General features: G+C 42.2%; 2 protein-coding genes, 1 long non-coding RNA gene and 1 pseudogene across 5 annotated transcripts in view; 2 read left to right on the forward strand and 2 right to left on the reverse strand.

Annotated features, from left to right (window-relative positions):
• LOC110063448 (signal recognition particle subunit SRP54) overlaps positions 1–14,785 on the reverse strand; it is a 131,615-nt gene that overhangs the window by 4,629 nt on the left and 112,201 nt on the right. The gene's annotated exons all lie outside the window — the stretch shown is intronic.
• Positions 1,438–7,739, reverse strand: LOC110063498 (uncharacterized). Of its 3 annotated transcripts, none has more exons than XM_020770493.2 (3): positions 7,371–7,739; positions 4,779–5,302; positions 1,438–3,400 (listed from the first exon to the last, which is right to left on the reverse strand). In XM_020770493.2, exons 2-3 carry the CDS (start codon positions 5,265–5,267, stop codon positions 2,093–2,095), a joined length of 1,797 nt encoding a protein of 598 aa, XP_020626152.2. In that variant the 5' UTR covers positions 5,268–5,302; positions 7,371–7,739; the 3' UTR covers positions 1,438–2,092. The 3 variants fall into 3 exon arrangements, with proteins under 3 accessions (XP_020626152.2, XP_089144165.1, XP_089144164.1); XM_089288039.1 differs by having other exon boundaries at positions 7,317–7,382; XM_089288038.1 differs by lacking the exon at positions 7,371–7,739 and adding an exon at positions 7,253–7,326.
• On the forward strand, positions 7,814–8,296 carry LOC149113196 (uncharacterized). The gene is made up of 2 exons (XR_016206702.1): positions 7,814–7,971; positions 8,149–8,296. It is a non-coding gene; the product is annotated as an uncharacterized LOC149113196 (long non-coding RNA).
• Positions 12,369–13,731, forward strand: LOC149113197 (uncharacterized; annotated as a pseudogene).

Raw genomic sequence — 14,785 nt, forward strand, 5'->3', positions numbered from 1 at the left:
TTAATATTATAAATAAAAAAAGTGAAAATAGTGAAAGTGGTGTGTTGCTCGCACCAATTAGATCGCCACATTGGAGTAAAACAAATATTTGCGGTTTGTAGCTCGCACCAGTAAGATCGCAGTACTGGGTAAAACAAATATTTTTAAGGTCAAAAAATGCTGCAATGGAATCAACCCAACATTTACGCATACAAAGAATAACACACAAAGAACTGTGATCTCATTTGACCAGTTAAATGGTCCATGTACTTCGTGAGAACCTCGTCGTCATTTTCTGTCGGGACTAGAAAGGTAGGTAGGGAACTTTTTTACCATTTGATAGCTTAAAAAAGTGGTTTGTTTACCGCTCCTTCACTTGCAACCCACATGCCGCAAGGTAGATTATCACTGGATCATTTCTTTTGGAAGGGCTAGTTTCGCTTAATTCGGTAAAATTTGCACAAGGCATTTGCATAAAACATACTTGATCGATAATCTTCTTTTTACCTTGTGCATGGTTTTTCTTTTGGCTAAAGTTGAAAGGATCAGCAAGTTGTAGTTATTTTCCCCGTCGAATGCCATGTTGAATATCCGTTTCTTTGACTCTTAAAGTTCTCCGTGAATTACATCTCGTGTTTGAAGGGTGTTTTCCCGCTATAATTACGAGTTAACTTGTCATTATTGATTGGACTTTCTCCGATTAAATGACATTTTCTAGTAAACAACCTAAATTTAACGACATAATCCAAAAATTCCACATGGAACTACATGCTAGAAATTTGCCAATTTTCCACGCAATTCCCACCTGCTTTGACGTCTTCTACCAATCAAATTCGCTTTTAGCTACGTTGGACTTAACCCCATTACGTATCAATTCCGTGTAAACAACCTGCATTTTAAGTATGACAGCGATCTTCGCAGTATAAATGAACACTACTTAAACAGGAGTGAATATAAGGCCTGAAAAAAATTCAGGCCTGTACGAGATTCGAACCCATGACCTCTGCGATACCGGTGCAGTGCTCTACCAGCTGAGCTAACAAGCCAACTGATAAACCCGTGAGGTGACGGGTCAACGTTTGTGAATATACGGGTTCGAATACCGTACAGGCCTGAATTTTTTTAGGCCTTATATTCACTACTGCCAGGGCCGTAGCCAGAAAAAAAAATGACCGTGGCAATGTCAACGCAAAATTATGAATGCCGCAATGTCCGTGGTTAGATTACCTTCCTAAGTACATTTAGGGTGTTAATGATGACTATAAACACCGAAAACGCAAGAAACGACTGAGGCAAGTGCCTCGGTTTGTCTGTTACTAGCTACGGCCCTGACTGCTTAAGTAGTGTTCATTACTGCGAAGATCGCTCTGATACTTATTTCTTTAACCGCAGTTCAGATCTATGATAACTGTCCGGTGATTTTGCACCACGTGATGTAAAGTAGGCTATAGAATCGCATGAAAATTAATGGTGGGTTGTAATTTGCTATAGTTCAACTATCATATTACTTAATAAGTAGCTTACTTACATCACTCTAAAAACTGCTGTTACTTACAGTATGTACTTTACAACTCTAACATAACTTACATAGCCTATCAAGTTCTTACTTATTTTCAAATACTGTTTTACAAGAAAAAATAACCATACATGCCTGAGTTTCAATTCAATGTTGTTGGCACTAATTCAAGGTTTTACCATAACAGCCTGATCACTACAGCAGAACTTTGAGTAGACTAGGTAATCATACAGTTGGCCAAGATTAACCCACTGTAGGTAGCTTACAGTTGGCTCAGATTACATCAATTGATATTTTCTGCGTAGCTGATTTGTTTTCAGCTCTCAGAAATCTTCAGCTTGCCTAATTCATAACATTCAGATGATTCTCAGTAGCAGTGGTTAACCTAAGCTAACTTAGCTAGCTATTACACGGCTGAGGAAGAAAAGCATCTTTTTCTGTAAGATGCGCATGTATAGTTGAAGCTCAGTCTATCCCGACCTTGATTTCTGTCCACGGTTATCTCGGGTTTGGCCTTCAATCCTCCCAAGGAAGGAAGGCAGGCTCATTTCCCTAAAAGCAGCGGTAGTGATCAAGCCTAAGTCTATCTTGACGTGTTCAGTTCATGAGCAAACGGCTTCGCTCTTCTCCTTGTGTTTCTATTTCGTGGAGCTCTAAATCATTATCAGCTTCTCTGTAAGAGGTGGGCCCTGAGGCAGAGGCAGTGGAAGCGGAAGAATTTTGGGTAGTTGGGACATTTTGCACAGGAGTTCCACCCTCGTTAGAGGATTGGGAATCATAAAACTGTATTATCTTTGGAACCAAGCCAGTGATAATATACAAAAGCACTACCTTTAGGACACTATCTGCAGTTTCCCTTCCATAGAATGAGCTGCCTGCTATTACTGGAACAACAACAGCGCAACAAAAGCCAACAAAACAAACCCCAGAGAATAGACCTGCTTGAAGACGTTGACCACCGGCATGAATTACTTTGAAAACATGGTACACCACAAAAAAAGAGACAATGATAAATAGACATATTATCAATAAAACAGTTAAGCCCCAGGTTGGGGTTATCATTATGCCTATTACGAGCCAGAAAAGATGGTTTAGGACTAAATGTACCCATATGAAATAGATTGATCTCCTGACCTCTGCCACGATCCTTTTTCTTGTTGCTTGTTTGCAACCCTGAGTGCCCTGTTTACCCCCGTTGCCTCCCTCAGTGCCCTGGTTACCTCTGTTGCCTCCCTCAGTGCCCTGGTTACCTCCATAGCCTCCCTTAGAGCCCTGGTTACCCCTGTTGCCTCCCTGAGTACCCTGGTTACCCCCGTTGCCTCCCTCAGTGCCCTGGTTACCTCTGTTGCCTCCCTCAGTGCCCTGGTTACCTCTGTTGCCTCCCTCAGTGCCCTGGTTACCTCCATAGCCTCCCTTAGAGCCCTGGTTACCCCTGTTGCCTTCCTGAGTACCCTGGTTACCCCTATTGTCTCCCTGAGTGCCTTGGTTATCCAGTTTACCTTGGATGTACTTGTATAAATTTATAACTAAGATAATTAGAGGACCCTCAAGAATTATTACTACAATAAATCTCTTAGGTAGCCCTGTTTCACAACTTTTACTAAAATAGTAGGGAATAATTACAAAATCTATCAACAGCATGACAACAGCAATGACATCTGTTGCATGAACTATGGGCTTTGCGTTCTGAAAACAACGATTTTCATAATTTGTCAAAAACCGCAAGATGAAGAAGGATAGTAATGGACCAAGTAGTATGACAGAAATATAAGAGCAGATTAACATTGCATAAATAAAACCACTGCGTCCTGTATCCTTTATGTTTGACTCGTGACCCTCTATGACACATTCAGCTGTGTTCAGCCTTGGATCTGGTATTGTTGGACTCACCGCCAAGTCTTCAAGCTATAAATTAGACAACATACATAGTAATATCATAATGAGTGCAATGTACCCAAGTCTGTTAACTCTTTCTCCCTTCTAACAGCTACACATTTTCCTTAGTTATGAGAATTTGGTGTTAGATCAAGATAAAAACCACCTGATAAGTTTGAGTGTTTTCATTACCTGTGTGCTGGATAATGTATGGATATTATAGGGAGGAGTTACACGTTAATCACTTCTGGGGGTTTAAGGATTAACAGTTTTGTTGAAAAGCTGCTTGAATATTCTCAAAAATGAAAATCACACAAAGTGATTTTTTCTGATATTCCAATGGTCCACACATTCATAGGAGGAAGCCTGTAGTACATGTAAGGTGCTCTATCTATAGCTACATTCTGCATCACACAAATCACATGTTGAAAAGCTGATCTCTTGCATTTGAAGTCGGCAGCATTAAAGTTCTTTTTTAGTTATTCCGCACACACCCACATGAAAGCCATTGAAATATGATAGTTTTCTCGTCGTCCAATACAGAGACTGTAAATTTTTTTGGTTGGAGGCTCTTGGAGATAAATTTAGAGTTTTGATTTGCTTGTCACTGCAAAATTATGTGGAAGAATACTTTTGAGGCAAGTAGCTGTAACTGAATGATTTTGATTTTGTCTCTGATGAGGGAACTAAAGTAAGGCTGTTGTTTGGTCTTGGCTGTGAAGGAGATTACAGGAAGCATGGCACCAGACACCAGTGGCAATAAACCATAAAATAAGTGAGTCTGAGTTTATCTCAGATAAACTGTTCTTTTTGTTCTCCATCTGATTTTATTTCCACTGAAATCTTTTGAAAGTAGATTCTCTTTTTCTTTTACAAAAATGCAAACACCAGTTATGAAGTGTCCATTCTCAACTTGCCCATCCAAAAAAATAACTCTAGCAAGTGTAGGGTGTCTATATTTTTAGTAGTGTTATAATTTATAGCAGCTGAACTTTTAATTTAAGTAATGTACTCACTTGCATTTTGGCCCATTCAATGCAGTGTACTGGTTATTGTTGAGATGTCTTTTCAAATGGTTTCAAATAAATTTACACAAAAGAAGTTCCAATCTACTAATCCAAGTGTGCACCCCATTTCACAAGGAATAAACTTCAGAACAGTTCTGAAGAGCCTTGACCAGCCTTAAAGTGGACTCCACTTCAAGGCAGGTCAAGGCTCTGTATTATTCTGTGTAAGGATGTGTCTTTTCTTTTAAGTGACCTTTTCTGTTCATTTAAAAATTCATTTACTCAGAAACTCTTTGAGTCATTATAGTCAAATATACAAACCAGGAGTTCTTATATACCTTAACTGTAGAGTTCTCAGATAAAGCAAGGAAACTCACATCCATTGGCAGATTTAAACTCACCTCAGCTATAACATTCTTAATCATCTTTTCTCTTCTGTCCTCAGAAACTTTACAGCAAAAAAAGGATCGTAGGGTTATATTTAGATGCTGTGTACGAGGATCCACTAATATTGAACCAAGGGACATGACCTGCAGAACTGCTGCAGGTAATGCAACAAACAGGCAGTTTGTACTCCAAGTGTATTTGACTGCATTTGATCTAGGATTTTGTGTTCCATCAGGTCCATACACATTCACAAACACACGTACAGATGAAGGCCTCATTACTGGATACAATGCTGATCGAATGTTAAAGCTGTTCTGCTCTAACGCTAAGTCATTATAAATCTCTTTATAAGTACCAATACACGGCTGGTTATCAATGCAATGGCTGATAACATCTGTGTTGTTGGCACATTCCAGACCACCAAAAATGCAGAATTTGATAACAAAGAGAAGCGTGAACTTCAATGGACAGGCCATGTGGGCATGTACCATCCTGTCATACATTGATCCTTACTGCTTTCCTTTGTAGTTGCACTTCTCTGCAAAAGAAAAAGAGAATAAAATGATTGACCATCATTAGCAAAGAAAAATATGTGAGAAAGCCATATGCTAAATCTTATACCAAAAACAAATCCTCTGGGCAGTTAAAATACTAACAATATTGTTTAAACAAAGTAATTTAGGGCCTGTTTGCACTACACAAAATTTTGTTTGTTTTGCAAAAAAATCTGTCAACACCAAACCATTTTCAGTGCAAACGATTTTTTAGACCCACCAAAATTTTCACAAGTGCCACCAAACTTCAAAGATGCCGTCAACTAGCTTTGAAGTCTTACAATTTTTTGTGGGGCAAGAAAATCTATTGTTCCTCGACAGATACCCTTCAACTGGTCATCATATTTCGTAATTGAACGTAGCATTAGTAAGTTTTCAAATGACTCTCTCCCCATTCTCAAATGTCTACAGAAAAAGGCTTCAGGGAAGTTACGATTTCAAAGCTGAGTTAAAGTCTCCATGATCCATAAAAGCTGAATCCTTGAAGTAATTGTTGACTGGCCACAATCAGGTTTTGCATGGTAAGCAAACAGCAAAGAAGGGCGAGTAAAACATTTCACGGGGGCATTTTGCTTTGCGATCAGTCCTCGACCAGAAACAACAAAAAAGGAAATGCACCGTCACAAAATCTTGGTATCTATTTTGATTGATCGACATTTGTGGTTACACAAATAATTCGCATGTCTCAAGTGCAGCCGTTATTACAATAACGAAATATTCGTTGTTACAAAATTTTCAGTTTTTTTGCAAATACCAAATTAAATTTTTCGGTGCAGTGCAAATAGGGCCTAATTGTTAAAACATAAACAGCTGCAATAAAATATTCCTTAAGAGCATTGAACAAATTAAAAATATTTTTTCTATCAGCCTTGGTCATTAAGAGTTATCTTGGACCTAGCACTTGATTTTACTAAAACTACCTTCAGTTGATAATACTCTCTATTCTGCTCAAACTTCTCCTGACTAATAATTTGATTTTTACATAATTTGTAATTCTATTTGTTTTATTTATTTGGTTATTTTAACTATTTTGTAATTGTGAAAGGTGAATTTATCAACATGACACAAGCGTGGGACAAAGAAAAAATTCTGACTCCCCGACAGGAATCGAACCCATGACCTCCCAAACACCAGGCGGGCACTCTATCCACTGAGCTACAAGAACTCATGGAGAGCAAGGTCATTTAACTGAGTTCATATTTGACAGGCGTCCTGCATACTGCTACGTTGTACATTGTAATTATAACACATCAGTATAAATTAAACATATTATACATACATTAATATAACTGAAAATTTAACATGTGGCGAGGAAACCCATAGAGAAACCAAGAGACTTACGCAAACTATACAGGTTTCTTGTATTTTACAAAAGTGGAGTATGACTTATATAGCATGGTTAAGGTTCAAAATATAGCAAGCACTCAAACAGACATATACCTAAGCAGCATGAGAAAAGTGAGAAAAAAAAGAATCAGAAGGGAGTCAACTTTGAAGTTATGTTCTCAATTGAGACTGAAACAGGGAAAGTGGGCCAACATTTTGGATTTCTATATTTAGAGAATTGAAAAATTTGGGCCCTTGGAAACAATGCAAACTGTTTGATGTTTGTTCTGCAAGGGAATAAGTAAAAGAAATTGCATTGTCTGGTGTAACAACAATGAATGGCTACTCACTACAATACACTTACTACAACTAAGCTTTCATTTGATGGATTAGTTTCATACGAGAGGCTAAACATAACGCTTAAGTCAAATTGCCACCGGTGGCGACTGAGTTTGTCGTAACGTAGTTGAACATGGTTGACATGTGACTAGGGAATCTTATGAAATGTTAACGTCATTACTAATCTCTAATTTGCTGTGTTACAGATGTTAAGAATAAAATACTGAAGAGAGTACTGTGGATGCTAGGAAGTTAAGCGAGTCGCATACTTCCGCCTCTGTAACGTTCAGTCCACTCGCTTCTAAGCCATGTACCAGTGTGATGGACACATACTGATTGTTAGTGGAAGTTCTCCAATCTCGTTCGTTAGATTAGTTGGCAGCTTACCTCAACACTGCCTCACTGAGAAGTCGCTCGTTTCATGAAACTCTTAGGCCCAGATCAGACGTCGTGCTTCTGCCTTGCTGAACTAAATCGCAATTTGGTTCGACTGTAGTAGGCAGGAAATCAACTCTGATTCAGACGTCGTGCCAGAGTCGAATCAAATTCAGGGTTTACTGAAGCCGCGTTACAATTCTCCTCCTAACTCCCCGAGGGAACGCAATCTCGCCAAAGCATATTAACATAATTTATTAATTTATTTTGGCGCGACAGAAGCACGACGTTTGAATTGCTGTTGTGCCAGAGTCGTGTAGCACGCAGGGGCCGCTTTCCAGTCGACCAAAAATTCCGGAAATTCCGGGTGGTGAGCGAATGGAAAGGAAATTTTCCGGAATCTCATTTCGGAATTTTGGGTGTACCTCGCGACGTTGTCCCAGTATTAGGCACCTTAAGATACCAGGACGGGACGAGCTCGGACGAGCTAGGACGGCTACCGGAAGTAAATTGACTCAACCGGGCATGCGCACGAGAACTCTCGCCTAATCTCACTGCCGTCCTCATCTCGTCGAGGACGCCATTTCGCCCGTCTAGCCGTCGTATCGAAGACGTGAGTATTTTGCACTTGTTTTGTCCCGATAACTGTTCCAATCGACTTTATTTTCAGTTATATTGATAGAAATGTTTATAGCATTCACAGTTTTCGTGATTGTAGTGTAGAATACTACGCTGAGATACGAAAATGTGAGTGAAAATATTCCTCGTCTGTTCGTTTGTGTTTCTGCAGCCACTGTGCAGACGCTATCACGAGTGTGCAAGCTCAATACAAACTGTATGCATTGAGAATACAACAGTGTAAGTACAGTTGATAAATTGTTGTAAGAATGAATGCCATGGAGCATCTATCGAGCAAATAAAATACACATTTTCAAACTGTTTAGTTGTTGTTTTTATACTACCCGGAACTTGATGCAACGTTTGTTTGAATTTTATAATGCTTGTTACAATTACAGATGGAAATTGAAACGTTCAACAAAAGACAGGATTCTTCGGCGACAGAATTCCCAAACGCTTTAGTGGTAAAAAGCCATCTGAAGCAGGTCGATCAGATTGTTCGTTTAATTTTTTCATACGGAAATTATGGTTTCTCTATTAAAATATTGACAGATGTTTGCTTCGCTTTTAAAGAAAAAGAAATTCAGCATCGCTGTTCACTATCGTTTAAGCCTAATAGGATAAGATTTCTATCATCTCTTTTATAGTCTAATGGATGTCATTGCTTCTGTGAATAGCTTGTACGAGGTTCCAATTATTGACGTCGCCGTCCTTTGCGAAAATGCACATCTTAAGCATTTTGTTTTTGGCGACACGACGGGACCCGCGAAAGTTTCCCGCGTCCACTGCCGTTGCCGTCCTGGCCTTCCCGTCCTCGTATCTTAAGGTCCCTATTTCGAAAAGTAGGAATGCTCGAGCCCAGTTTCTCCGAGGCCTGAATTGGCATGCGGTCAACATGGCTTCCACTGCTCGAGTGGGCTCTTGGTTAGCCATACTCCACAGGAAGGCTAAGACTTGTTTTGTAGGTGAGATCGCAGCTCGCACAGATCCGTTACCAAGTGGTATTCTTCCTGTTGGCATGACCTCGCGGGTAAACAGCTCGCAAGTTTCTCTCGTCGTTCGAAAATGACTCTTGAATTCGTCTTGAAAATACAGTGGTATCGTACTTTTAAAGTACTCGCAAACTCGATTTAAATTTCTTCGCATATAACAACTAGCTACGCTGAAAAAAATAAATCGTCGTCTCCGCTTAATATTTCGCCGTAGTCAACTTCAGAGTCGTCGAACAAAAGAAAAAAACAAAACCGAGCACCTGAATCTGAAGCTTTTCCTCGCTGGGGACAGGTTCGAGCTGCTGATCGATCTGCGGTCCATGGCGGACCGGACCATGCACGACAGCGGCACGCGCCTGGTAAACGCCACAGACGGCGTCCAGCTGGAGCTCGAGCGGTCCGCCACCGACTCTCAGTTCAACATAATGGGCAGACAGCTAGAATCTGTGCAATCAATATTAAAACATGGACCTTCGCAATATTCCGTTCAACGCACTAATCGCGGAGCCGACCAACTCCGGACAAGACGCAGTTTCTCGTGAACCAGCTCTGCGGCCCTTTCTGCGGCAAATTCGATTACGTTGCGCTCATCTGCCCGACATTCGCTTTCAATGAGACCCTTTTCCGCTTCGCTCAGAGAGACCCGCGGTTGTTTGTCATCATCTGCGAGCAGCACATAGTTGAATTTTGGTTGAAAGTGGTTATGTTTTTAGAAGGCGCCAACGCTCTTATAGTCCTTGATGACTGTACGGCCTCGAAAGACGTGAAAGGGCGGACCGGTGAGCTGGTCAAGCTCGGCTTTTCCGCTCGCCACGCCGGCATCAGTGTGTGGGTGCTGACCCAGCAGCTCTCCAGCATCGCGAAGCCTTTCCGAGAGAATGTGGCGGCGATCGTGCTGTTTTACACTCCGTCGACGAAGACCACGAAGGCTATCTTGAGGGTCCACAAGAGGGTTCTCAGATCCCGCTTTCCCGCCCATTTTTTCCTGTTAATCCCACCATCCCGCCCTTTTTTGCCTGGAAATCCCGCTCCCGCCTGCTTTTCAAGGACGTTTCTGCGTTAATTATTAATTTTTTAAATTAATAATTTATTTAATTATTCACACAAACTTTTTAAAACAAGATATTGCATGTAAGATTACAAAAGAATTCAATGGGTAGTAGATAAGTAAGCACAAATGATTATAACGTTTCTTTCTGTAAACGGTTTACTGTTTTGTTTCCTTTTGTCCACGTATCAGTCAGGAAAGAAAAAGATTGTTCATTCCCGTATTCAAGAGATGGCCCGTAAACACACTTGACAGTTTCTTTCAAAGCTTTCAGCGTCTTCACTTTACTTAAAATCTGGGCTCAGAGCTTTTCTTTCCGAATGAAGGCATTCCTGCTCGCACATCCTTTTCGTATTAGGGTCTAATATATGGTGACGCAATTTGTAATGTCGCATACTTCGTTCGGTAAATCACTATCACAGCCATACGGTGTGGCCATCCTGGCCAAAACAAGCCAAGCGCTTTGGAAAAGGTCGAAAGACTAGAAAAACTAGAAAGGATCAGGATGTCAAGATTACAGACGCATGCATCGAAAATGATGGAAATGGACGATACGTTTGACAGAACCTGACAGGGTACAGAGCGGCTGCTATTCATTACTTGAAACCTGACACAGCTATACGGGTCGTTTCTGCCAGTTTGTGGTTTTTCCACTGGTCAATAACAATTAATTTATGAGGTCACGTAAGAATTGAAATCCCGTATCCCGCTCTGTTCCCCTCGCAAATCCCGCATCCCAACCCCATAAAAACATGAAATCCCGCTCCCGCTCGTAATTGTAATTCCCGCTTCCCGCCTCTGTTTTCAGCTCAAATCCCAAATATCACGGCGAAAAAAGCCAAATCCCGCATCCCACCAGACCTATTGGGAACCCTCTATCTTTGAAGACTACGCCGGCGAGCTTTCACACGATGGCCTCAAGCCATTGTCGATTAAAGACGTTGAAGCTCTGCAGAATGATCTCAAAAAAGATTACGTCATTACCAAAGAGTTGTCTACCTTTGTCGGAAGTCTTGCGTTGAGATGTGGGCGGCTGCTAGCTGTAGCTGATACAGCACTGATCACAATGAAACATATCGATTTCAGTGCTAAGCAAGCCGAAGCTGAGCAATTGGTTAACATTGATGAGCAATTGGTGAATTAAATATTTTTGTTCAGTAAATATGCGCAATGTCGGGTGCTACAGACACGCAAACGCCTACCGACTCTTCGACTCAAGAAACGCAACAGGTGACTTCAAAAATTCCGACCACTAAACGAGCAAAAAACCCAAAACGAGTGGCTGCTGGCAAGGCTGTCGCTGAGAGAACAAGAATTGCTCGCGAGGCGCAGAAAAAAGCTGCTGCTGAAGCCGCTGTCATAATTGAAACTGACAAAGCGGAAACAAAACCTGTGGCTGATCCACGCGAAGAAACAAGAAATGTTCTCACCACCACACAATGGCTGAGTGTCATCAGCATTTTCGTTTCAATTATCGAAATCTACTACAAACGCGAAGAGATAAAAAGAGTTTTCACGCCGCAGACTCCACCTGTGGAGACTCCGCCGCCTCAGCCTGTGGATGATATACCCCGTCAAAGAAAAGGAATCCGCACTAATAGATTAAACTTTTTTCTCATCTTTGATATATACGCAAAACAATGCAGCCGAACATCTTTCTTATACTTTTTTGCTGGTTGGGGGACAAATATGTGCAAGATTTGTAGTTGTTAAGAATGCTCATCATACAATAACCTTTGCGATTATTGCGCTGTGTATGATGAGGTTTCAGAAGGTGATGAATAAACCAATTTCATTTTTGAATTTTCAGACAATATATACAACAATGAAACCCAACTTTGACGTCCAGCAAGTTTTGGAATAGGGGTGCCTTGGTTCAATTTCAACAAAAAGGTTTTCACAACGGTCCACCATCTCATTTCTACGCCGTTCGCCGAAGAAAAGCGCGTCACCTGGAAAGAGCCTGTCTCAGAAGAAAGACGATTGTGCGAGGATTGTTTTGAATATTGCTCAGGCGACAATTCTGATTTGAAAGAAGAAGAATGTATGGTCTGTCGGGATCCGATAGATTAATTTTTTTAATTAAAAAAAAAAACGTGTCTTATAGGTATGTCTGACAACAAGCTCGTTAAAACGATCATGGATGCCGCAACTCTGACCGGCTTGGCCGCCGGCATCGGCTGGATTGCGAAAAAGGTGGTTAGAGAAAACATGACCGCTGACCCCAGCAGCAACGTCACGAGCTATGTAAAATTCACCGCTGTCATGGCGGGCAGCGTCGCGCTGAAACAGCATCTCGAAGACCAGAAGATTCTTCCGACGAATTGAAAAAAGTAAGCTTGTTGCTATACAATGGCCAGCATTGCAATGATGCTCGGAGGCGCAATTCTTAACGCCGCTGCTTTCACTGGCGGCAACTATCTCGCTAAATACTTGAAGCTTATCAGGCTGCTCAAGCCAAATACACGCGCGACCGCACCAAGCTTCTTGACTGGATCGAAACCAACAGAGAAATCAAAGAACAGGCGAAGCAGAACTTCACGAACACCGATTACGCGTTCAAACTCTACAACAAGGCGTACCCGGACCAGCGAATCACGGCTCCCAAAGAACCCCAGTTCTCTGACTTCTATCAGCCAAGTGAGCTGCAGAAACAGGGCGAGTTGCTCTTTGTTGGCGTCAGCGCGATCGCGCTCGGCTATGTCGCGTTTCGTTTTCTTTAAACTTTCGCGGGTGTAAAATAATGGACACCAAGCTCTCCAAAGTCTACTACAGCCCTCAGGGCTACTGGGAAGGGATCTCTGCCATCAAAAAATTAGCAGAAGCCGCGAAAGTTCCCGAAAAAACGGCCAAGCAGTGGCTTATCAAACAAGCTCTATGGCAGATCTATCTCCCTGCGCCACGCTACACTCCCCGTCAAAAATTCGACGTCTCGTCGCTTAACTCGGTCCATCAAGCAGGCCTTCTTTTTTTACGACACGACAGGCTTCCGCGTGGCCGCAAAGTCTATAAATACGCGCTGACTGTTGTTGACGTCGCCAGCCGTTATAAAGAAGCTGAGCCTCTGACCTCGAAAGACTCTGCTGAAGTTGCGAAGGCCTTTCAGTCTATTTAAAAGTGCAGCCCTTTGACTTGGCCGAATATGCTGCAGGTTGACCCTGGCCGCGAGTTTATGGGGAATGTGTCCAAAGAAATGGAAAATCACAAAACCTATATTCGCCGCGGACGCAATGAAATTCATAGAGACCAAGCCATCGTTGAGCGTTTGAACCGCACCCTTGCCGAGCGCTTGTTCGGCCATCAGTATACTGTGGAAATACTCCTACCTGCGGGCCAGGGGTCGACTGCGTGGGTCAAAAGGCTTCCCGACGTTGTTGCCGCTCTGAACAATGAGTGACTAGTCTTATCGGGAAAAAACCAGCTGCCGTTATCAAAGAGAAGGCTGTCACCTCTAAACCCTCCACTAAGTATTCCAGGCCTGTTGAAAGAAAAAAGCTGCCCCCTACTATCAATGTAAGATATTTGTATCAGCCCGGTGAACTTGAAGGGGGGGGGGGGGGGGGGGGAAAGAGCCACAGACCCAATCTGGTCTTTAAATGTTTACAATATACAAAGAGCTGTAGCCAAACCGAATGAGCCTGTCATCTATTTGGCTGACGGGGCTAAGCGCGGCTTTATTCGTGAAGAGCTGTTGGTTGTGCCGCCAAACACATAGCTTCCGCCTACTGATTCATGATGTCTTTGTGCCCATATGCCAGCGTGTTCACGCCGTCTTCGGCAATCCAGCGCTTTGTATCAAATGGTGAAAGTGAAACCTTATTCAAACGCATGCTGTATATCTTGTGGTCCCCGCTGCGAAGAATGTTCATCCCGTGCCAGAATTGCTTTTTCTCGAAGAGCGCTTCTTTGCACTGCTCGTGCCTGATCTCTATTTCTACCAAGTTCTTTTTCACGCCCTTGGCTTTCTTGATATTTTTTTGTTCCATGACTGAATACAATACAATATACAAAGAGCTGTAGCCAAACCGAATGAGCCTGTCATCTATTTGGCTGACGGGGCTAAGCGCGGCTTTATTCGTGAAGAGCTGTTGGTTGTGCCGCCAAACACATAGCTTCCGCCTACTGATTCATGATGTCTTTGTGCCCATATGCCAGCCTGTTCACGCCGTCTTCGGCAATCCAGCGCTTTGTATCAAATGGTGAAAGTGAAACCTTATTCAAACGCATGCTGTATATCTTGTGGTCCCCGCTGCGAAGAATGTTCATCCCGTGCCAGAATTGCTTTTTCTCGAAGAGCGCTTCTTTGTACTGCTCGTGCCTGATCTCTATTTCTACCAAGTTCTTTTTCACGCCCTTGGCTTTCTTGATATTTTTTTGTTCCATGACTGAATACATTTTTGGTCTTGTGGCAACTGTTTCCTCAATCACACTTACCTCACACTCATCTTTCATCTTGCCCAGAACCTTTTTGCTTTGGACACTGTACAGCGGGTGGTCTTTGGGGTAGTTACTCGTGTCAAACAAGCCAATGTCTTGTGCCATGTCTTTGTACACGTCTTCCGTCTGGATGTCCAAGAGCACGCTGTCTGTGTCGGTGTAGATTAGCTCGCACTTCGGGCCGTACTTGGGTTTCAAAATATTATAAAAGAAGTTATACATCAAGATCTTGCTGTTGTCGAGGGTTGTCATGCCTGTGTACACGGATTTGTTCAAGACCAGCATGCTTTTGTGTATGTGGAGTGGTGGATTCCTGCCAGGTCGTTTCCAAA

This window comes from Orbicella faveolata, unplaced genomic scaffold (genome assembly GCF_042242905.1).
Source record: "Orbicella faveolata isolate gen_17 unplaced genomic scaffold, um_ofav_v1 contig_15, whole genome shotgun sequence".
In the NCBI taxonomy this organism is placed as follows: Eukaryota; Metazoa; Cnidaria; class Anthozoa; order Scleractinia; family Merulinidae; genus Orbicella; species Orbicella faveolata.